The sequence below is a fragment of the Temnothorax americanus genome, unplaced genomic scaffold (genome assembly GCF_048541705.1).
Source record: "Temnothorax americanus isolate GAGA-0224 unplaced genomic scaffold, ASM4854170v1 Scaffold28, whole genome shotgun sequence".
NCBI lineage: Eukaryota > Metazoa > Arthropoda > Insecta > Hymenoptera > Formicidae > Temnothorax > Temnothorax americanus.
This window is the reverse complement of record NW_027509421.1, coordinates 243,753-267,651: the sequence shown is the minus strand read 5'-3', so window position 1 is coordinate 267,651 and position 23,899 is coordinate 243,753. Positions and strand designations below refer to the sequence as shown.

Sequence of the window (23,899 nt, the reverse complement as noted above, 5' to 3'; positions counted from 1 at the left end):
GCCGAGTTGAGCTTGCCCTCGGGTCGTTTTCAGCGAGACCAAAAGTCTTTTTGCATACAACCGGCAAAGCCATGTAGAGCACCTCGAAGCGCGTATTACCTTTACCCTTTTAACGTTAGCATGCATTCTGTATTCGTCCCTTTTACGATTTTCCCGTAATTATTGCGGTACGGTTCGCCGGGTGTTAAGGCATCTGTCCGGTTCTTACATCATGCTTTTTGCGTTCGCATTTCCCTGCGATAAAATTATTCGTAATATCGTTGCTTTAAAAGAGGAGCCAGAGCAAGAGTCTTTCTTGTTATTTTCGTCCATATATACGGTCAATTAAATCTGATGGACCGTGATTGAATTTCGCTGCAAGAAAGAAGAGGTAAAAAATTTACAATGCATATTACTATGGGAATAACAAAAGTTGTCAGCATTAAAATGAAAAAATTATGTTGAATTAATTTGAAATCAATTTAATATTAAAAGTAATAATCTATTGAATAATAATGATTTATTGTATTATAATCTTGATATCGGGATGCATAGAATAAAAATTTGTAGAGAAGTTATATCTTGTCGCAGAATATAATTATATATTAAATGATTTTTTACATGTAAAATAAATTATCGGATTAAATTGTTTTAATTATTTGCGAAAATTGATTTAATTCAATTAAATTTAAATATCATTACTCTAAGAGATATGTATACATATATATAAACATAGGCCACACTTTCCGTTATTGTTTATTAGGCGAGTATATTCGGCGGTTTTGAGTTTGTGGTTTCCCGTATTTATTTTTCAACAAAATACTTATCTTTCTGTTCACTCGACGATAATCGTGCGTTGCCTCTCGAGCCACTCCACGGTTTTTATTGGGCAAATTAATAAAAATGGATTGAAATGATTAAATCAATTAATTAAATCTTTGTAACGCACGATTAAACAAAAGTAATCCTTTATCACGGTAAAAAAATCTGTTATTGGCATATATGCTATCTCATTTTGGTCTTTGTTGCCAGAGAAATAATATTATTGGCGTTAGAGAATTGATTAACTAATTGGTTTTAAATAATTTATATCATTCTTTATAAAATAAGTTGAGAGTGAGACAGAAATGGTAAAATTTTTTACAAAATCTTAGAGAGAAATTGCGAAAGAGTAAAAATAGCATGAATCTTTAAATTCGACAGAATTCGGCCAGATGTAAGAATGGCGCACTTGGGATTCAATTTGGCGAAATAAAACCATCTGCCACATTCATATATATGAATCGCTTTTGCGATTTAGCACACTCTAGTTAAATTGGTCCTGAGAGAATGTAAATTATTCCTTTTATCTTTCACATTTTACTCGTATTTTATGTTCAATAGCATGCTGACGTTAAATAATTTCCGAAAAATTTCATCCTATAGAGAAAACTCAATGTTTATCACTCTTTTTTGATTTCCTTTTCTATTTTCTAATAAAATAAATTGCCGTTATTTGCAATTGTTGACATTTTGGCTTTGCAACAACTTCCAATTAATTATATCTTAAAATTTACGGTTATTAAAGCAGATATTTAACGCTATATGTTTGCTATGCTCGCAAGCTAATAACGTCAATACATACAACGCGTATTCATACATTGAAATTTTAGCTGTCATCACGGCCCTTACCTTCACGCAACACCGATTATCGTAAATTTTGCGATCTCGTATTACCACACCGGCGCATAATAATTTGCGGCGAAACGTGTTGTTTGTACAATCTAGTAATTAACGTCGCACATAATTAACGCCGTCTGGTATTACACAGAGCACTGATATATCCGCGAATTTTTTCATTTCGTGCTCTGTAAATTTCGGTATAACTAATTCGTACGAAGATGATGTATGATACGTGGAACAATGGTATTCCGTATATAAAGAGTGACCCAGGGACGTGAAATTTAATTTTAATGCGAGTTTTAATGATAATTCCTTTTTCCAAGACAAATATTCGCGACGATTTATATTTGTATGAATTGCAAACGGGGTATCTATTGTTCTTTTCACCGATGTCGTACACGTTCAGTTTTGATCCGTAGGACGAAGACAACGTGTGCGTATTCAAAGAAGTTTATCTATAAACTCTAGTTTGCGTCGAGTTTTGAAGAGGCCAGAAGATCTGCAGCAAAAACCTAGAGTGGCTTTGCGGGCTTGTTCGGAAGCTCTACAAAATATATACTGATACAAATCTCACTATGGCGGTATATCCGAATCCAGAACTCGAGATAGCAACTTCTCGATCTTTTTGCTTTCGCCAAATCCCATTTTATCCAATTCGGGCTTGGAGATGAACTTGAGAATTTTATTTCTTACCAACTTCACCGAAGGGAAATTCAGTCCCTCGTTAATGTCCCTTTTGTTTTTCGGGAGACGTTTCCACAGCGGCGGATTCCGGAGTCTCGCGAATATTATACATAAAACGATTTTCGTTTTGCACTATTCATCCAGCTTTCTCCGTGCTCAGCTGTGCTCAGCCGTCTGACGCCGGTCAATTCAATATTCATTATTGCAATTTAATTAGGAACGTGACTAAGCATTAGGTGGGAAATGCGATGAATGGCGAATGCTATCACAAGACAGCTGGGCGTGAATTGGGGTCTAGGCCTTGGGCAGATCGTGCACACGACTGTTTCGCCCGTGAACGCGCATATGAACGATCCGACGATGGGCATGTACTTACTTCCTCGCGAGACGAAACGAGAACTTGACCTATAAAAGCTCCGCCGGTTAAGCTTTCACGGCGGTCGTAATGTACCGGTTGCACGCGATCTTCCGCTTCGAAGCGAGGCCGAATATATCCGCGGGACTATCCGGCGCGTACCGCTTGGAAATTGTTCCCCGAGCTATAAATACGAGAGGGAGGGAATTAAATTAATCAAGGTTAATACCTCGTACTTGGGGAGGTCTCTTATCGATGACAGGTGGCTCGCTTCGTTCGTTAAGGGCTAGTCTACGTCGTGTCACGATATTAATCTTCGTAAAAGAAGATTTAAAAAAAAAAACGTACGTAATGATAGATCGTCTGCATATGCCGACGGACGGCGGAAAACTTCGCGCGGGTGCATATAGCCTTACCTAAAATAAGATTTACAGTCACGAGAATTGGTAGTTAGAGAAACTGCGTATTTCTCGTGTAGACAGGATTTAATAATAATTTTGGCAACTATCTCGAGAATCTGGAAATGAATCTCGTCAAAGTTTGTTATCAAAATTTGCATGAGAAAATTAAGTTGTGACACAGAACATTATATGTATTTAATTTAATGTTTTGAGTAATATAATGATAAATTAATTTATTTTAATAATATACATATTAAATATTAAAAAATACAAACACATAGGTCTGACAGAATAAATAATATTTAAAATAATGATAATTTGTTGTTCGAGTCACTCGGAAATGCGCGCTGCATACATTGAAAATGTTTCACGGCTATGCACAGGCGAATAGGTACAGATTCATATACAGCTTAATGCGAAATGTATATACGATGTATCTTTGTGTCTATTTACTACATCAAAGAGCTGTAGAATGTCAAGAAGGATACGCTGCGTCACGCCCATATCTGTCGATATTGGTCGCTTTTGCGAATAGCTCGTAGTTGCATTCTGCGGCAATAATCCGAGACTTGCATTTCCCTTCAAGGCTATCGATCGTTCGATATCCTACACGTGTAATTTTTTGTAAGTATTTCTGTTTAACCGATGTTTCGTGAGAAAGCTGATTGACAGCTTCTATACAAGAGAGAGCGCGTATTTTTAAAAATGTTCATAACGCGATAATCTTTAGATTACAATCGATTTACGGTTTCCTCATATATTTCTAATTTTCTTCGTTTGTCTTTGACGCTGACTTCTCCGAAGTTTTGCTGTAACAATTTTCTCGGGAAATTAATATTGCAAATTCATTTTGCAGATTTAATAAAATTACGCGAGGATTACAGAATCAAGACTCGATTATGCGAACAAACTAATCTAAATGCGAGTGGAACGTTGAGAACACTCGCGACTTGAGGGAGGGAAAAAGCAATTTTCAAGTCGGATGCGTTTCTGCAAGATTGATCGCGAAAACAGCAGAGCATGGTGCAAAGCACGTGGCGCGATGGCGCTTCGACGGACAGTGGTATCGACCGACCTCGAAATGTACCTTCGTCCCCCCCACCACTCGGTGAACCCCATCGCATAACTAGCCCTACCCCTCCCCGACTGACTATCCGCGACACGGGCACCCCTGCATCCCTGGCATGCTCTGGCTTGCTACCCTTCCCCAAAATCCACGGTGTGTCCTTGGAAGTAAGTATGACGCAGATTGGCGGCGTGCCTAACGACTTTTGACACAGCTGGGCACTTGTTATTTTCTTGGCACCTTGTTGCGAAATTAATTTACGTTTTGCCCAATTTTTTTCGTCCGGCAGGATTATATTTCGCGGTATAACTCGAAACTATTTTAACCGCAACTAACCGCACTAGGAAACGATGGCACAGGCTTACTAGTGCGAACGCGTCACATCATGTTATATTCGTTCCTTTGACGCCATTCGACAACAGGGTTAACATCGCGGTGTATACATGTCGATACACAAGACCACCTTTGATGGTTGTGTATGGGGTGTGCAATTAATGCACGTGCTGTTATGATATTAACGGTATTTGCCGAGCGGATCGGCTCGCTGACGAGGCCTTTGATGCATGTTAGCAGCAGAGCAATATTACTTAATCTTATATAATATTAATTATTTAATAACAAAATATTTGTCTACTAGATCTGTTTAAAATAAATACCAGAGATCAGGATATTTAGTTGTAAACAAAATTATGAATTTTTACAATTAAACAAATAGAAATTGAATACGTATATGTGCAGAATAAATAAACTTTGTCGGGGAAATATAGATAACCAAAATTTGCTATTAAATATTAAAATACGTTAAAGTTTCCTCCACTGCGAGGAAATTGATATTGTATATTATTATCTCAGTTAGGAATCGAATGTGGTCATTCCTGTTTCCTGGTGGTTCGTGCTTTATTAATTTGGTCATTGTGGCTTCGGTTCTGCGATATTTCTCGCAGTACTTGATGTATTATGAAAATGAATTTTTAGCATCTCAGGGAAATTTATCGGGATATTCAATATACTGAAATTTTACTTTTATTTTTTGTAAGGAGAGATTAATATGCTTTCAATGTAATAACATTGGTTTCTGTGTTAACCCATTATCGATTTCGCGTTTAAAACAAACGGATTGTTAATTCAATTCGGTTAAGTTCTATACGCTATCGGCTTCCGTTCAATCTTCGCGAAAAATGTTACCTTTAGATCACATAAAACTTTTACGAAAGGACGGACACAACTTTGATCATCATCGCGCGAAGTAAAGTGAATTACGTTAGAATCGTACAGGGGAACTTGCGAAAACGCCTCGGTGGACCTGGTGCGCCTGGGACGTACCAGTATTTGATCAAGTTATCGCAAGGGGGAGGGGGGGGATCCGACGTGCTCCGGATATTAACCAATTATCCAGATTTTGATTGGTAACGTCCTTTCTTAAAAACGAAAACTGAAAGTGCGCTCGTAATTATCGATTCGATTTAACAAATGATAAGCCGGCTTTAACATATCGTTATTTACTTCGTTAAACAGAAGCGAGATATAAAGAATACGTTGTGGCATTATAGCTTAGTTTTTATCCGTTGTTTGTGTTCCGTATATCTATTTGCGTTACATTAAAGTTTACCACCTGCAATTTATATTGTTCCTAATATTTCATTTTATGTTATTCAAGTAGGCACGGGATTAAGCAGCGGTTAAACTCGATAAAGCTTATTTCAGCGGCAATAGAAAACTACATAAATCACTATTAAATATACTAATGGATTTCAAACAGCTTAAATATTTATAGAAATTTTCCGCCAGCTCGAGAAAACTCGTCAACTGCCTCGCAACACATATATCCTATGACCTTCTACACTGTAACGAATCGTACGTTACAGCATTCGCGCGCTATTTGAGAATAGACTCGCATTTATCTAGACTTAACGCTAAGTAAATTGTAATTCTCGGAATAGTTTGCGACGGCGGGTTGCGTCATGAATTCCTATCCTTCTCTCTTGTACCTATGTAGTCAATCTCGTGGCGATTAAGCTCCTTCCATTCACATCGCGCACGAAACGCGGCGGGTACCGATGGCGACAATTACGAATTCTCGCAAATGAATGTCGCCTGCACCATCCGTCACGCCGAGCTCTTCTCGCTATCGCGTATTACCACTATACTCGCGCAACGGGTTTACGCTATCTTGGAGTCGTGGCTCCGTATACCGCCACCGCCACCGCCACCGATGACCTCAAGGTATGCACCCACAAACGCATACATTTCGTTGCCGGTAGGCGCAATTTGCATAATGGATCGCGAGCGCCGAGTAGCTTTTCGTGTAACACGTAGAACCATCCGCGTAGACGCTTGGCGCGCGCGAGCGCGAAGCTCGATTCCCGAGAAATTCCTTTGCTCATTCATCGCCGGAGAATAGCGCGGGCGGGGAAATGGCATTCTTCGACACCGTTGCGTAAGAGGAGATCTCTAATAGGAACGGCGCGACTCTCTCGCCTTAACGTGCCCGTCGAGATGAAATGCATCTCTTGCCAGTTTCTTTTTAGAGAGAAACGACGAAGATCGAGATCCGAGATAAATCCTTCCCTCCGCGAACAACTGCAATGTGTGTGCAATTAAATTAAACGCGTGAATTTCTTCGCTAATAAGGGTACCCTGGAAATACCGCTGTTGTTTCATTAAAATATAATTTATTTTTTTATTAATACAGAGCCGATGCAATTTTTTATCACAGATTTCTTATTCAAAACAAAGTTAGTATTTAACAAAGAGAAACCTACTGTAAAATAGCATCTTATAATCTAATAATCAGTGTTTGAAAAATCAAATACTTTTGCTGTTGGCTTTTATACTCCATTGCTATCGAACACTGATGTAGGTCGGCATTTGGCTTTCTTTCCGGGCAAAATCGAACCAACGTGTTTGCCGAAGTACAGTTTATAACTGTCATCGGAAAACCAAGTCATACAGTTTCGGCCTGAATATCCGATGTATTTGTATGTCGTATTAGTTGCGACTCGCTCGTAACAGCAGAATAGCCGAGTAAATTCGCGGAAGAACTCTCTATCGCGAATAACGGTCGACTTTGTCTTATCCTTCTCTTGCCGCGCCACTTTCATTTGCATTTTAATGCTTGTACGCTATCGTCACTGTGTCCTACGTCTTACTTTTTTTTTCCACGCTAGCTGTTTATACCGCCATTAAATCCGTACCTTTGCACAGTGTCTCGTGGTCTATTTCACCACATAAAAAATGTATATTTTGTACGAGGATTAAGCAAGCTTTTCCACTAATGTAAATTATAATAAAATTTATATTTTAACGTTCTAACTTGTAATAAAATGTATTTTATTTAAGGATTTTGTAAGTCCTCTGTCATAGTGTAGTTTAGAAAAAAGGACGTCTGTTTCCAATATATGGTGTTATTTCGGAGCAAAAATTGTTTTAGCGTAATTGCAACTTAACATAAATATTCAACAAAATTTGGAACTGTAAAGTTCACTGCAGATGATAATATTTGTTGTCTCTGCAAACTCGTAGAACATTCACGGATGGCAGCATCGCGTTGTCGCGCCTTTATCGGTAGCCGATTCCGCAGAGATGACTGATCCGCACAGCTATTTGGGTTTAGCAAACCGACTAACCTGGAGCGCAATACACTGGATGTTCATATATTTACACATTATACATACACACATTTACACATTTATATATAGATATATTTTTGTCCGAATAATAGAACAATAAACATTTGAAGAAATATGGAAGTAAAATACAATCTAATTTAAGAATAATTAAAATAAGAACAAAAACAAAGCTCTACATATACATATAACAAAAATTATAATTTATATTTTATTTGTCCTTTAATAAAAAGTTATCGGTAGTTAATGATATAATAATTATATATACATTGGATTCAATTTTGACAGCTTGATTTTACATATCTAAAGTGTATATTATTATTATTATTAACAACATCAAACATTGCATTATCGTCTCATTAAATATTAATATTAACTAATATTATTACAAGCAATGCATATTACTATCCATTCAATTTCGATTAATATATACCCATAGTTGTATATTGTGTTCTTAATCACTTTTAAAAATAAATCTATTGTTTTTCTTACTCCTGTTATGCAAATCAATTTAAACAGCAGATAGTAAACCTCTCGGTCGTTGCTTAATGAAACGAAAAGAGATATTGACCAACCCCTGATATTCTTTTTACACAGTTGCTTCCGCCATACTTGCTTCTCTTTGCGAGCGCGTTAGGGCAAGATGTCGCAACAAAGGGTTAATAATATCGATTAATTATTTTTGCTTTTATTTTTATAAACTTCACTGCTTCTTGCATCCGCGCATCTCCCGCGTAACATGTTTTTGAACAATTAAGTAGAAATCCTGTAAATATGAAAAAAAAAACGTTGCTTATACATTTACTGAAAATTCCAGAACGTATTACTGCTTTATATAACAAAAATTAATAATTTCTTATGAAATAATGGTGTTTTGCGGCAAGGTTGTAGCCTAAATAACAACAACCTTATTCGAACAAATTTCAATCGAAGTTGTCGAACTTCTCGTTCTGAATCAGTTGACGTTGTTGAATAAATAAAATAAATTAATTAAATAATCTGTCATTAATTAGATTTGAACGAAAAGCATAAAGCAAATTGCTGATATTGACGCCTAATACATTCTCATTGCTGTTTTTTAAATTAATGAACAATTTCATTTTATAGCAAACTCCCCCACCATTTGCGTAATAAAGTCTTATTTATAATAATGAAGACAAATATTCTTGATGATTACAACATAGGAAATACAAATATTAATATAGCAATGTTTTAAGTATAAAACTTAAAATTTTAAGTAGATTTGTAACAAATTTTCCTTGAGCAGAGAAAAATTAGACGTCATCTTTTTCGTTTGCTTATTTATTTACTTACTTCGCAGTACACCACAACATTACTCGGTAACCCTCATTATTTATAATTAAATACAAGTTCCTTATACTTTCTGATGCTTCGTAAGCTACGCTGATATTAGATTTATCCTCGTTAGTTGAGAGTTGAATAATAATGATAATAACCGTTAGTATATCTTTATCAGTGTCCGAGAGCGATTTAGTGAGAAAAATTTTGCGATTATCTTAAACGTAGTTCCGTTCCGTTTATAACAATGATTCACGTATTCTCTTGCATCACGTTACGCTCGTGATTGCCAAATTCGTGCAGAATCACGAGAAAAATGAGGCGGAGCAACAACGAGAACGAGACGTCGCGCTTCGCGATTCCACGTCTAAGTTGGCCATCGCAACATTTGGTTTCCCAAAATACAAGTATTATAATTGGCCAGCCGACACCCACGATTTATACGGAGGCAGCGTCGCGCGCCACCGAGAATTCTCGATTATAATAAATAACCGACGATATCTTGCGTCTCGGTTCGACTTTCCTCCCTTCTCGGCGAGCGATCTAAAAAAAAAAAAACGTATATTATCTGGTGTTTACAAGTCTCGTGTCCTGCGACTTGCAGTCTCATTAGTTAACATTTGTCACTACTCTGGCAGATATTTGCACAACGCGCCGGATGCGAGCATGTGCTTTATGGTAGCAAGCCGAAATTTCATCTTATATACGCGCATCAAAAAATACCTATAATTTGGTGACTCGTACAGTACACGGATGCTTTAATATTTGTGGACACTTGCCAGCTCAGATATACATAGAACGCAGAATATATGTATAAATTTTTAATATGGTTTTATGCGCAAAATGTTGGAGATAAAGAACATTTTTTGTGTATTACGTATATATATATATATATACATATATATATATATATATATATATATATATATATATGTATATAATCTACGGTTAGTTATTAAATTATTGATATTATCTTTGATGTCCATTTCTACCAAGGCAGATTAACTGTAATCTCGGTTTAACTTACTTTTTATCTTTCTTTATATAGTTCTAAGAGAAAGATAAAAAGTAAGTTAAACCGAGATTAAAGTTAAACTGCATTGGTAGAAATGGACATGAGAGAAACTTTTGGGCTCTGTACATGTACTTATATACTTCACATGTAATTGGCATGCGATCTTGTGTACACTTTAAAGTACACGACTGGAGCTACCGCAATTTAACAATAATGCCTTTTGTATACTCTTGCCAAAGGAAATCTATGTTTTCATTAACCGGTCTGGCGATTAGCATAGTAATAATTCCATATATATGTACAAAATCATGCACGAATTAATGCATCATACATTTTATTGTATGTATGTGCGTTTAATAAGTATTTTATTTTAAGCATCTTAACGTGACAAAAACAACGGTAAGCGTAAAATGGAGGCTAATAGTGGCGAAACGAGGTATATGTGTGGGAAGACAAGAAGCAGCGGCGAAATTAGATTAATGCGGAAGGCGCACGTTTACAACACGCGCACGACGACATAAAAGAAGCGGGCATAAAAAAGATATCGCGACGTATTTACGCGTGTCGTGATTCCGAAAATTCGTATAAACTACGTATACGTGAGAAAAGCGACGACGTTCAAAATAATCCGAGTCGCTCTATAAATACAATACGACATTCAGTCGTGTGCGGCGCGTCGCGATGTCCAGATGCCTTACCTCGTCTATTCGTTCAGCGACAGCCGATTTAATTACCCGGTCCGTCAGATTGTTTGGCGATCAGTGACTCGTGCTTAAGACATTGAGTGCATTGAGTTAAGCAAATTTGGTTTGCCTTTGAAATCCGTTTTCTTTAAGTGTGACAACAACTTGAACAAGGAGACGTTGTTTTGTCATTCGAGTTCGAGATCAGTGTAGTAAGTCCGCGTACAATAGAGTGACGTGTCTTGAAAAGAATTCACGAATATAAATATATAAATGCTTTTCTTTTCAGTACGATCTATAGTATTTCGCGATCGGCAGTGCGCATCGCGAGTAATAATCAGCGATTGTGATCTACTCTTGCATAAGACGTTTATTGGCGTCTTCGCCAATTAACCATATTACGGTACAATAATCGTGATCGATGCAATGTAAAATTGCATAACGCATATAAATAAATAAGTTAATCGACATCCGAGATACAGTTCGATTATAGCAGAAAATATAACAATCGATTATTTCACGCAACAAACTTCACAAATGTTTATCTCGTATGACATTGCGTGGGTTTGATTGTAAAATACATAGCGATTTTTAATCATAAATTCCTATGGTGAATCCTATCTTCGCGTTAGTGCGCGCAGTGTTGTCCGAAAAAATCTTGTGCTCCCCTTCTCGCTCGCGGAATCTGCTCGGTGAATCTGGAATTAATGTGCTACAATTTTAGATGAGTCGGGACATGTCGCGTGTCGCTTTTAACGCGGCTTCGCGTGTCGTTGTGCCGTCGCAAAACGACGGTCACGCGGCCGTCGTCGTCGTCATCGGCGAAGTGCGTGCATTTTAAGAGCGGTTGAGAAAAATTTATCGCGTCACTCCATCCAGGATGGAGAGGCTCAGCATAGCGGAAGCGTTGCGCCGGAAAGATAGGAGACGTCGCAGGGGATGGACGGTAGTCGGGCACGAGCTGCGGTGAGTATGATAAATCACGTGAGAATTTGGCCGTTGGCCGTTCCCGCTTTCGTGGAAAAGATATCTGTCAACGATTGAAATCAACGGCCAGGTGAGCCCGTTACGGTAAGCTGCGCGTGCGGTAGGCAGAGAATGTGTTGCCACTCGGAAAACTGACGAAAATAAAACCGCATCGTTCGCGCTCTAAGCGGCCTGATGACGCGACCTGGATTTTTTGCAGGAACATATATATACTGACGATTTGTCTATCGAAATATACACCTCTATTGGTGAATCCGTGTGTGATTGATCAAAGTCGATCAATCCGAAGTTAGATTTTTGACAAATGACTTTCAATCCAATTTTTGTGAAGCAAATATCGATTCTCACTGTATGCACGCGTGAAAATATCTTTATATGAATGTGCCTGATTCCGACATTTTAATTATTTTTTTATTATTGTAGAGTTTCGAGACTTTCTAAAACGAAGCAAAGTCTGAATGATTATTTATTTTCCTTTGTCATTTTTTTTTAACATAATTACTGTTCAGACTTATCTGTCACATCTGACAGTAATCAAATCGCTTTATCGAGCGATAAGATGATCCATTGAGAAAATGTGGTGTAGCCTTAAACCGATAACTGGTAACAGTAACTGCATCTATTGGTAAAACGACCATAGTATACCGCCATCTTTCGCGATACTGCCTGGGTTTCACGTAGCTGGACTCTTCTCTGCTATATTTAACAGTTTAGATCGATACTGTGGTTCACCGGCTCACCGTCTGTCTCCAGTTTTACTTAACAAAGTCGATAAGCTAGATTTCATATTTTCAACGTTGCGTATTGTTAAATTTATCAATAACTTTAATACATATTATTTAGCGATAAATAAGCTAATATTATCTTTATTTAGAGAAGAGATACTGAAAATTTATTACGTTACTTAAAAACAAATAGTTTCTGTTTCTAAATTTTACTTTTGAAGTTCTCGCCTTCATAACTTCTTTAGCTTCATATTCTATATCTATAGCTTCTAATTTTTTAGTTTTATGTTTTATAATTAAAAAACTAATGCTATATCAGAGACAATTTCTATACACAACATTTTTTAACATTTCTTTGCAATTTCAATAGAATTTTAGAATTTTAAGGCATAATATATCCAATAAACATCGCCCACGTGAAGAAAGTTTGCATAATACGTATCTCCAGATGGAAGATATTTCTGAATGGCAGAATTAATTAATTCTTTCATGAATATTTAGAAGTTTCGACAGTGAGACATCATTTCGATGCAATTTATCGTGATATATTGTCGAAACGATAAATGCTGAATGCTATAATCACATGCTAATATTATTATTCTGTGACGATTGATCCTTCAATTCATGTACTGCGTATTATGGATTTATATCGATTACAATACAATGCATCATACAGTAAATATATCGAAAATTTATCGTACAAAATGATTTATTAAATCCGTATGCAGTTCGGTGAAAAAACATTTTTGATTTCGGCTGATGGAAGGTTTCCCCCGAGGGAAGTTTCATACGGTTGTTGCGCGTTCATAATCAAATAAATTTTTTATATAATAGACTTTTTTAATTATAATTTTAAAAAATTTGTTATCATCATATTTAAAACTTCTTTACATATTTATTTAACACACATTTACATACACATATTTATCTGTAACGATAACAAGTTGGTTACATATATTACGTTATGTACTGCTACACTTATATATACCTACTGTTTTCTTTTTCTGCGCAAAACCATTTATTTAAGCAGTTAAAATGAAAGAAATATACTTTATCGCGTTTACGTGGTGATTATGCGCTGCGTAGAATTTCTCTCAACGTAACGCTCGAAAATTTTACGGGCTCGCGTTGTCCCAGTGCGGTATTCAAATTTTACAACGTGGTGCTTCGCCGCGAAAATTTATCGTTCACAGCGCACGCATAAATTTGCGCACTGTGTAAAGTGCAGATGTTGCGTTGCAATCGTTCTGCACGCCGCAGCAAGTGAAGGATGCATATGAAGGAAATATTACGATATGAATTAAAAATCATGACTATCTGCGTCGTCCGTCGTGAATGCCGAGAGATAATGTCTATATGATATACATGATTAATGAGGCGTACTTAAAATAACAGTTTTATTAGTTTTGCCATTTTTGTGAGTCTCTTTATCTGCGAAGAAAGCGGATCTCCTGTTAACCAGGATACTATAGACTTGTATAACGTAACGTATATCTTTGTATTGAAGAAGCGTGTATCAAGTATGAATGTGCTCTTAAAGAAACATTTTTATAACTCCAAAGGAAAGAGGATACGTATACGCGCATATAGCATTTCTCTTTTCATTTCACCTTCAAGCTACATGATGTGACATCAGTCGCTTTATTTCCCAGATATCGGGTTAAGGAAATGGACCGTTTCTCTGCGTCATCGTCAGTAACGTCGCTAATATCCGCGCGAATAACGTCGCATGTGGTATACAGAGCTCCATTTGAATCTCTCGCAGCTCGCATAAATTGCGCCGATATTCGAAATTATTTCGTCTCGGTGATCAATAATTAGCGTCACATCGCGAAATCTTCTCCTCGCGCCAAATGCTGACGTACGAAGTGCACCATGCCTAGTTGAATCGATTCGAGAGAAAAAGAGAGAAAAGCTCTCTCGAGCCCACGGGAATATAACTTGGAAGCGGCCAAACTTTATAGCCGTCGCGTTAACACTTATCGAACTAATTTCTGGCGCTTCAATCTTCATTTCTTGCGCGGATTATTGCGTACCGGTTCGAAATAACGAAAAGATTATGTTATTTAACTCCGCCCGGTTAAATTTTTCTCTCATTTTATTGTGAACTATCAAAAGCTTGGGAAAGAAATATGACCTGTTATATCCATCGAGTTGTGCTGCAAAGCAATTAACTTTAGAACAAGTTTATGTCATGTCGTCTTTCTACTTAACGTCTTACTACGTCGACGATATCTTTAATCGGTTTAATTAATTCTCTTAGTTAAGAATTAATTAAATTCGAACAAACTCACGCTGTTCGCTTGACGAATGAACATGAAAAAAGGTAAAGATATATTTATTTAAAATTTTGGTGCATATTTTTTTTATTTATTTATATTTATTGTATCAAAATAATATCTACTTATCAAATTTTCTTAATTAAATTTCTTATATGCTTATTATCTCTTCCTTTTTACATGCTCTCATACATGTTTTTTGAGATGCAGTTATTTGGTATTTATAAAATGCAAAAATTCTTCCGTTTCTTGAAGAAGGCATCAATATGCACGATAATCAAACAATTTTTTGATTATTTATAAATTGCTATTAGTGAATTCTACACATAACTGCAGCCATTGCCAGCTACTAACTACGATTTGCATTTCATTGCGATTCATTGGAAAACGTCTGTTCTCTCTCAATAATACTCTTACCTCACTCTTAGAATAAACTTAATCTTAATTTGTGTATATGTCAGCGCATACCGTGAAATTGAGCAATTCTTTGTGTCGGCATGTATTGTGTCTTTTAGATCTCTCTTTAACACGTTCTACTTACATTCGGAGCCAAGTTTGAATTTGCTATACTCATCAATCGATTAAATAGACAATGACTCGTTACGCTAGTTGGAGTTTCCAAATCTCATAAAAGCAGACACTTTTAGATCATCATCTGTTCAATTGAAGAAAAATATGCAAGCGCGATTATCGAACGTATCAATAGCTTTGCGATGATTGCTCTTCGATCTTCTTGTCGGCGAATAAATGACATCATCAAATGTAACCTTATACATCAATCACATTTCAAATTTCACCCAGTTTCCCAATATTTTTTCAGAGATAGGCGGGATTGAATTTCGTATTTATCAGAAAAATGGGTTTTATTTTTCGAAAAGCCAACTCGTATTACAAATGTTATAAATCAGCCATCGTATTTACTTTTTAAATTGGAATACTTCACGAGATATTAAGCGTCGATCGTTAACGAAACAATAAGCTCTCGTGTTTTGGCGTGAGCATGCTACCGCTGCAAAATCGCGCACTTACGTGTACGATACACGCTCAAGCGCGAAATTGTTTCGCTCAGAGGTATTTATTCTCGGTAAGCTTTTGCAACGGTGATCGCGAAGGGATGTGTAGAATCGATGAACCGGGTATTCTGTCGCAGTTGAATTTTGTACTATGAGTGCTTTCACCACGATATCGCGATCCTCGCAAATCTGCGCGTGTAAAGTATATAAATTCGCGCAGTCAACATATTATAATCTGGATAACTTTCAATGCGCCCTGTGTCCTAACTTTGTAATGTGGATGGGATGGTGAATTCTCCGCATCGCGTAAACTCGTTTTCGCTCGAGGTCTGGTAGATTAGAGCCAGCTCGGCGAAAGATAATGTTTTATGTTTCCTCCGGAGTATATAGGGTGAGCTTGTCGCATCTCGATGAAGCTCTAAAACTCGCTTCGGGTGGGAGGAAAACTCTCTGGAGAACTACATCTTGCGCTTCTAGCTCGTTTCTGCGCGCTCGGTGAAGGGTCGCTTTTCCTATATCTCACCTAATAACGCGCTACGTTGAAAATTCTGGCTTAGGACTCGCATCTACGGCCTGAATAAATCAATTTCACCATAGCACCAAGTTTCACTTAACTATAGCAACTGACAATGAGATTTATAATATCGACTATGTTTCTGCTAATATCATATTTTACAAATTTCTATCCGATATTACGTATTGATAAAATTGTTACATAATGCATCGCCAATTGACCAATTTGATCGTTAGTCAAAGAATAGTAGCTTCTTCCTACATCAAATTTAATTAATAATATATCTCTTCGGAATACCTAAATATTTTATTATAATAAATTTTAACTTATTCGGAAAAGTATTTCGTAAAAAGTGTGTATTTATATGTTTTGATTAGAAACATATATGCATATACAAATATTCATTGCAAAATAGTATAAAATAATTTTTATTCTCAAGCACCGATGCTTCGATTTAAGATCAATGAAAGATAATTGAAAATATGAAATACGAACTGCGATTCAACATGCATCCGTCGTATTTCCCATTGCATCTTCGATATTATCGCATCATCCTTTTTGATCTGATATCGTGTGGACACAATGTCCTCCGGCTGATGCCGTTAGCTTTTCCCGTTCGTTCTCTCAGCCTGTCACGCGTGATTGACGACGACGATCCGTTAGGCGCGTCGATGGGCAGATGGACCGGGGTATAGGAAGCGAACACCTAAAGCACGAAACGCGGTACCAAGCGACAGAGACGGAGAATCATCGCGAGCGAGTGACAGTCGGTTGGAGAAACGGCGAATACCGGAGACGATGGTCGCAGGTCTCTCACACACGCTCACAGAGAGCATGCCCGCGGCAGCGGGTGAGCACGATGACGCTCCTCCTCGCTCCTCGCCAGCTAGGTTCGCAAGGGGGCAGCTCGTCGATGCTCTCTCAGTCCGACAGCACACGCGACCTCGCGCGGTTCACGCGACCTCGCGCTCGTGCCCGTTCACCCCCTGCGTTCTGCGAGCCGGCCCTCGCGTCTCGCTCCACCATCCCCGTGCCGATCGTCGTCGTTACTTTCGTCGGCGGAAGTCGGAACGACGGTCTCGCGACCGCGTCTCAACGACTGATCAGTGTGTGACCGACGTTCGGTGGAAACCCTCGTGGGTTCGAGTTGCACCAACCGACAAGTTGTTAACTAACTCCTGGATTACCAGTTCTGCTCTGTAGATCGTGGTGCGCTCGTATAATGCTTGCGGCACGGGGGGGAAAGGAGGGAAAACCTGGTTATCCTTGGAATAGGGCTAACTAGCGTTGCTACGACTAAGGTCGTATTACATCTTCTGTGTCCCCCAGTGAATTCTCACGGCGTGTATGCGGCGCAAATACAAAGGGCATCGCGGAGAGAGGTTCCACGATCACTCGAGCGGTGAGCATCCACTTGGGAAGTGCACGATTGCTCGCATCGTTCGCGTGGGTTTGCTTCGAATAGTTTCCGTGTAAATTCGATTTGGATCGATTAATTACGAAGTTCGCGCCAACTTCTCGAATCCTTTTATCCCACGGAGAGAGCTTCCGCGATTCGGTTAGCTTTTATAATTAGCAGAGCATGCGAGAACGTGCGCAGAAGTGAAACTTCATTAGGTATAATAGCGCACAGTCAAGTTCTGCTTTTTTGTTACGAAGTTCCGGAGGTTGACACATTTTCGTTATCAGAGCCATGGTGCGGAAATTTCTGAAATGGGATCGGGATGTAATGCTTTTCTTATAGAAAGAGGAGATTGCGAGGCCAATCCCCCAATATCGCTTCCTCGCCGCGAATGTAATTATATATAAGTATACCAAAAGCCAATTTAATTGTTTCCGAAGTGGCAACCTGAATTTGTTATGTGCGAAAAATGTTTATCGGAGCAATTCAATAACGAAACCGTGCGGACGATGTGAGTAATTCGTTGTAATCACATTTACTCGTTACAATTTATGATTACTTTGTACTCGTCATCATTATTAAAATAGCATCCTGAGATGACAAATTCCCTTCAAATCTCACTTTTAATTGTGCACAAATAATTCTGCTTATTATTTGTAGTAGGAAATCAAATAAAGTGTGATAAGAAACGATACATGATAAGAGATAATACTGATTATATATAAATGTTATCACGATCATGTTTTTTGCCTTGGAGTACTTGGAGCTACCGAGAAATATTTTTACAATATCTGCAGACATGTTAGGTTTTTGCGAAGCTGCTTTTTTTCTTTTTTGCTTCTCTTAAAATTCTCTACGTGTTATTAAATTAATCATTCAAAACTTGCGCAGCCGAAGCGCGAACTTTAAAACAACAAAGTTTAGCTTAACAACTAAAGTGTTTTCGAGGCAGTAAGAGTTTCTGTTTATAGTGTTTATTCCCGTTGTACGTTGCAGGATAACGACGAGAAAGCCTAAATCCGCTGTTTCCGACATCACACGCGACGATTACGCGTAATTTAATTACCGAATAATTTAGTTTCCGAATCAATTTTGCGCGGTGAAGTTTGCACGCAGGCGGGTTTATCTCGTCGCAGTTGCGTGTAAATTATCACGGAACTTGCGCTACTCGTTATGATCGTCTCCTCGCCTGCTTCCAACTTTAGAACCGTGAGTATGCATCGTGGGACGAATATCGTCTTATTTTCCCAACGTTATCTCTCAGCAGGCGATGCATTCAAAATCACCTCGCGAACGTAATGAAAAAGCACGCGACAAACCGACGTCATTAATTAGCGGTGCACGCGAGCGTGATAACCCTTTCGCGCGAAACACCGTAACGACAAGATAAAAGATAGCTATTACGAAACTAGATTTATGTCTTTTCAGAACGGGATTCATTATAAATTGATCCTGTTTCGATTGTGCCGTGACATCTCATTTTCTGCGCGCGAGTTTGTCGATCCCTCGTGCGCAGGATATATTATTCTATAGAAAACACGCTCCCCTTCGCGTGACACTTGTGAGATACGTAGTTTTCAATTATTCAAAGAAGAATGTTTATCTAGAAGATAAAACATCCCACCGCGCGGCTCGCGGCGTATCGCGACCAATTTTTTCCCCTGGCAGCTTGTCATTTACCTGCGGGAAACGGTGACAGGGGTGGAAAGAATATAAGCCAGGTTTTCTGTTGGCCTTTATCTCGTTACAGAGCTGACACCGAGGGGGTCCCGTTGAAGGCATAAAGGGAGCGTAACGCTTAACACTCTTGTAAGAGCAAACTGCGCGCGATAATGAGAATACAATTTGTTTTCGAAAAAGCTTTTATTTTAGAGGCGTGTGTGAAAGGAAGAAGAAGGCTGTGCCAGTGCGCCAGTTGTTTAAATAAAAACGTTGACAGGTAGCTGTAAGAAAATTGACTTTCTTCACTGGTGCTCATTACGCCTTGATAGAATCCGTCGACTTGCTGTACTTCGTCGTAGAAGAAGTTCCTTGTTCAGCCTTCCTTAAAAGCCCGAACCTTGAACTCGGCAAAGAAAAGGTTCGACATTCTACAGAGCTTTTTGAAATTTTTAATCGATAAATCGGTATAGATGATTAGATGTCAGCGCAATATCGCGTCCAACGGTTGTAATTGGATGATTCTGATCGGATCTAATTAAAAATAATAATCAAACGCGATTCAGCGATAACATCGAGTATTTTGCGACTTTATTCTGGCTTTGTTGCAACAATAACTACGAATGTTGTTACTTTGATGTACCGAATTATTTTTTCTGTAACAGCGCAATTTTATTTATAAATACGCTTGCGTTCGATTTTACAATTGAAATTTGATAAAACGAAAATAGGCCAAACGCAGAACGAAATATTCGGTCTGGCCCGGATGGGTGGAAAGAAAAATATCATTTTTCATCCACAAGCCGTTCATCATAAATCTCTTAAATGCAATTAACCTGTGCATACTAAACGCTGAGAGAAAAAAATTCATTTAATTATCTTGAAAGGCTGTAGGAGAGATGTACTATAACAATCATATTATATACGGTTAGCCTGCGGAAATATTCGGGCGCACGCGCATAAATTGAATAAAATCAATAAAATATTTTCGCAAATCGTCGTATATATTAATGCATAATTTATTTCCGTTTTATCGCACGTATCTCCCGTTAATGAGACGAGAAACCTAAATTAGTGCCCGATACAACAGAAACGACCTCGATTCAGCGTAACACGCAACGCGGTGCTCCGATAAGTCATGCATTAATCCAAAATGTCCGGTTGTATGGACTGGGTACGCTCACCGTCGCATTTCGCCGTCGATTCCGTTAATTGATCTATTTTCGTCCCTCTTTTTTTTTTTGCACGTTTATGAAACCATGGCCCCATGTGCCGCGCGAGAATCGTCGGACCGTGACAACGAGTCTTCCGGCGTGCTTTTCTCGCTCTCCGTGCCGCGGCGAATTTAATTATATCCGGAAAAAACGTGTTGCATGTCCGTGTGTGCGTGGCCGCGCGCAGACCGTGTGCCAGAACTAACTTTGTTTTTCGCCAGATCGCTGTCGACATTGACACTACGGAGCAGCCGGTGTTCGCTGCCACGTGACAGCGCGCGGTGATGCACGTCGCATCGATGCGACGCGACAGACGCATCGTGTTCTCGTGCGTCGCTCTCGATGATGCCAGGAACGGAAAGTAGGTTGTCGCGCTGAGAAAAGCCGCATCTGTGCGAAAAAAATGTGCGACACGGCCTTTCCACATCAGGCCTATACTTTTGCGTGTCTCTGCAAAAGCTCATGCTGCGAAATACATGTAACGACTCACGGTTTTTTTTTTACTTCTTCCGTTCGAGAGTTTAACGGTCGACTCGGCGCGTTTTGTCGCTCGATTGCTCTCCTATGATCGTTTTTTCATGGCATTGCGCGATAGCTGGGCGTGGACGACGGATATGCGAGGTGCGTGTAAAAACTTGTTATATTTATGTAATATTTTTGATATTCCCCCTTCTATATATGAAGTATATGAAAGAGTATTACTCGAGGGCTTTGACGATGTAATCAACATGACTTGCGGCGGTTTGAAAATGTAGTGACAGCGGTACGGATTGCTTCCTCGACTTCACAGGCTGTGCAAATCGAGGAAAAAAATAACACGAATCGATAGTAGACAAAGGAATAAGGAATTTGCGTTACTAACGATATCATCTACTCGTTAATTTTAACGATTTCGACGTAACAATCGCGCCGGTTATTCTTTTTTTTTTCGTGGTAATTAATGACAAATACTGTCATGCAATAACAGATATAACGGCTGCGCGTTGAGCTTATCTTAATGAACGACTCTCGTACCGGACAGATGAAACATAACGTTATTAGTGATTGCGAATTTTATTTTTATAAAAGTTATTATTTTGTATATTATTTTATATATTATTTAAATGTGTGTAATATACATTAGAGGATTAGAGCTTTAATAATGAACTTACAGAATTATCCATCCTCTTGTACAGATGGAATCTTTGTGAAGTTTCTTTTATGAATATACTCTTTTTCGCTTTAAACTATTTAAAGTTGCGTCTTCTTAAAGAGAACATGCGTTTAATAAAAATCTTTTGTCAGATTTTTCTTTGACTTCTGAAAGGTTGATAATATTATTTCCAACATTTCTTTCGTTTCGACAAGAAAAATTTTAATCTCTCTAGACTGCACGCCTTAGATATATTTCAGGGCGTCATCTCAACTTATTGGAGTGCGTTTTTACTTCTATAATACCGCAGTCTAATTTAGATAGAGGTTTTCAAACTTTTCTAACATTGTGAATGCACAATGTTAGTAGAGAAAGGAAACAAACAAAATTAAATTGTTTAATTTTTTTCATTAACTTTATTGAAAAGGATACAAGTAACTTTATGTTTTGGCTTTGTGAAACTAAAGTATAATTAAAAACATTTTCATACGCATTCGATGCATTAACTGTGCAAAATTAATTTGCTGCTATAAATTTTAATTAAAACTTGCAATTATAAAATAACATACATTATTTTTCTCAATAATTTATTTTTTTAAATAATTGCGCTAATAAAACGTTATTAAATTCCTGTCAATAACAGTAAAATCGAAATTGTTTTGTTCCATTTTGTCTCGTGAACAATCTAAATATAATTTAAAAATCGCAAGAATATTATTTAAACATATTATAATCGTGGTTTAAATCATCAGGCTTTCAACTACACTAGCAAACCTAAACGGATCGCGGGCAATTGATATTGAATTATTAGCACATTTGCTTTTAGTGTTTGGGAAATTGCTCGTTAATATCTTAACTCATGGTCTCTGCAAACTGGAGAGATGCTGGGGAACTCGAACTGGGAAATCGAACATTGTTATGTTCATGATCAATGTATTGATATTGCTACCTTAATAATCTCTCGCTTACATTTTTATATCTATAACTTTTTTCTTCTAATTATATATGATATCTCTCTCTATTAATACAATTATTTCTGTTACTCTTTTTCTTATATTAGACATCACAGACGCGCGCTTCGCGCGCGCTATTTAGCTTTAATATTACACACAACTGTCAAAATATGCTATGACAGCCGCTCACGAAGTTAGCGCAGCAACAGAATCAATCAGCATCGCGGAAAAGAGCCAACAAAGCAATTCGAGACTTTCGAGAAGATTTCGAGAGATGCGAGTATCGATTTAACATGCCTTTTTTTAGAATTTTCTTATTTTTCTTCTTCTTCTTCAATCTTCTTATTTTTATTTCTTTCTCTCATCTGTTATTAGATATGTTTATAGTAGATAATTTTCCTCCTGGTGATATTCATCCCGTCTCTATATCCGATCCGACAACTAATTATACTTGTCACGATAGGGATACATGGTGTTATTAGAAAACTTACCGAGCTGTTTCATAAGGAAATGCATTTCTATAAATACGTAATTACCGACACGTCATCCCTTTAGCTGGCTCAACCGCGACGATAACATACGGATTAACAAAGGTAAAAGATTAACAAATTTTTACGATATCTTTAAGAACTTTATTATATAGCAACTTATTAATATTAAATTATTTTCTCTTTTTGGAAATTTGAAACACGCGGAAAACTTTGTTTAACAATGCTTTTATTTAAAAAAAAAATCGTGTAAAGTTAAGTCGAATTTTATTGTTATCTACGGTATTGATTAGATGTGCTTGCTATACGACGTCTTTAAGTAAAAACACTTCAAGTGTTAAAGAATTGTTCTTACGCCCTGAAGATTTCGAAGGAAGCTGTAGCGAACCGATTGTCCATTATCGACAATCACCTCACTCGACGTTTAGTAAATTGGCTTGTCAATCCACTTCCCTGCGAATCTGCATTGCGTATCGTGTTTCGATCTCGCTGTCAAATGAATTCGACAGGACGTTAAAGACATTCCTCGTTTCTCAAATCAAAGTTATAAAAGAAGTTCATAACAGTACTATTATATCAATATTGCATAAAATTTATCAGATACTATGTTTCTACTTTATTTTACTGTAACATTTTTTTATTTATATATTTAATATTGTTTTTACACGAATATATAAAATGCAGCTTGCTGATACGCGCGCGTTAAAGATATCTCCAATATATTCGAAAATAAAATTTTTTATCGGAACCCCTACTCTTTATT

At 37.7% G+C, this 23,899-nt stretch overlaps 1 protein-coding gene across 14 annotated transcripts in view; it reads left to right on the top strand.

Moving 5' to 3' along the window:
• The window catches only part of Dnc (phosphodiesterase dunce), a 317,538-nt gene that overhangs the window by 164,496 nt on the left and 129,143 nt on the right, over positions 1-23,899 (top strand). For 5 of the 14 annotated variants that reach the window (XM_077410117.1, XM_077410118.1, XM_077410116.1 and 2 more), the window contains exon 1: positions 17,368-17,690. The exons of 8 other annotated variants lie outside the window; for them this stretch is intronic. Coding sequence is in view for 1 of the 6 variants with exons in the window: in XM_077410127.1 (XP_077266253.1) it covers positions 11,651-11,736 (86 nt within the window). In the remaining 5 variants the exon portion in view is untranslated. Of the gene's footprint in view, positions 1-10,756; positions 11,737-17,367; positions 17,691-23,899 lie in introns of those variants that run through there. One more of the 14 variants, XM_077410127.1, reaches the window with a different exon arrangement.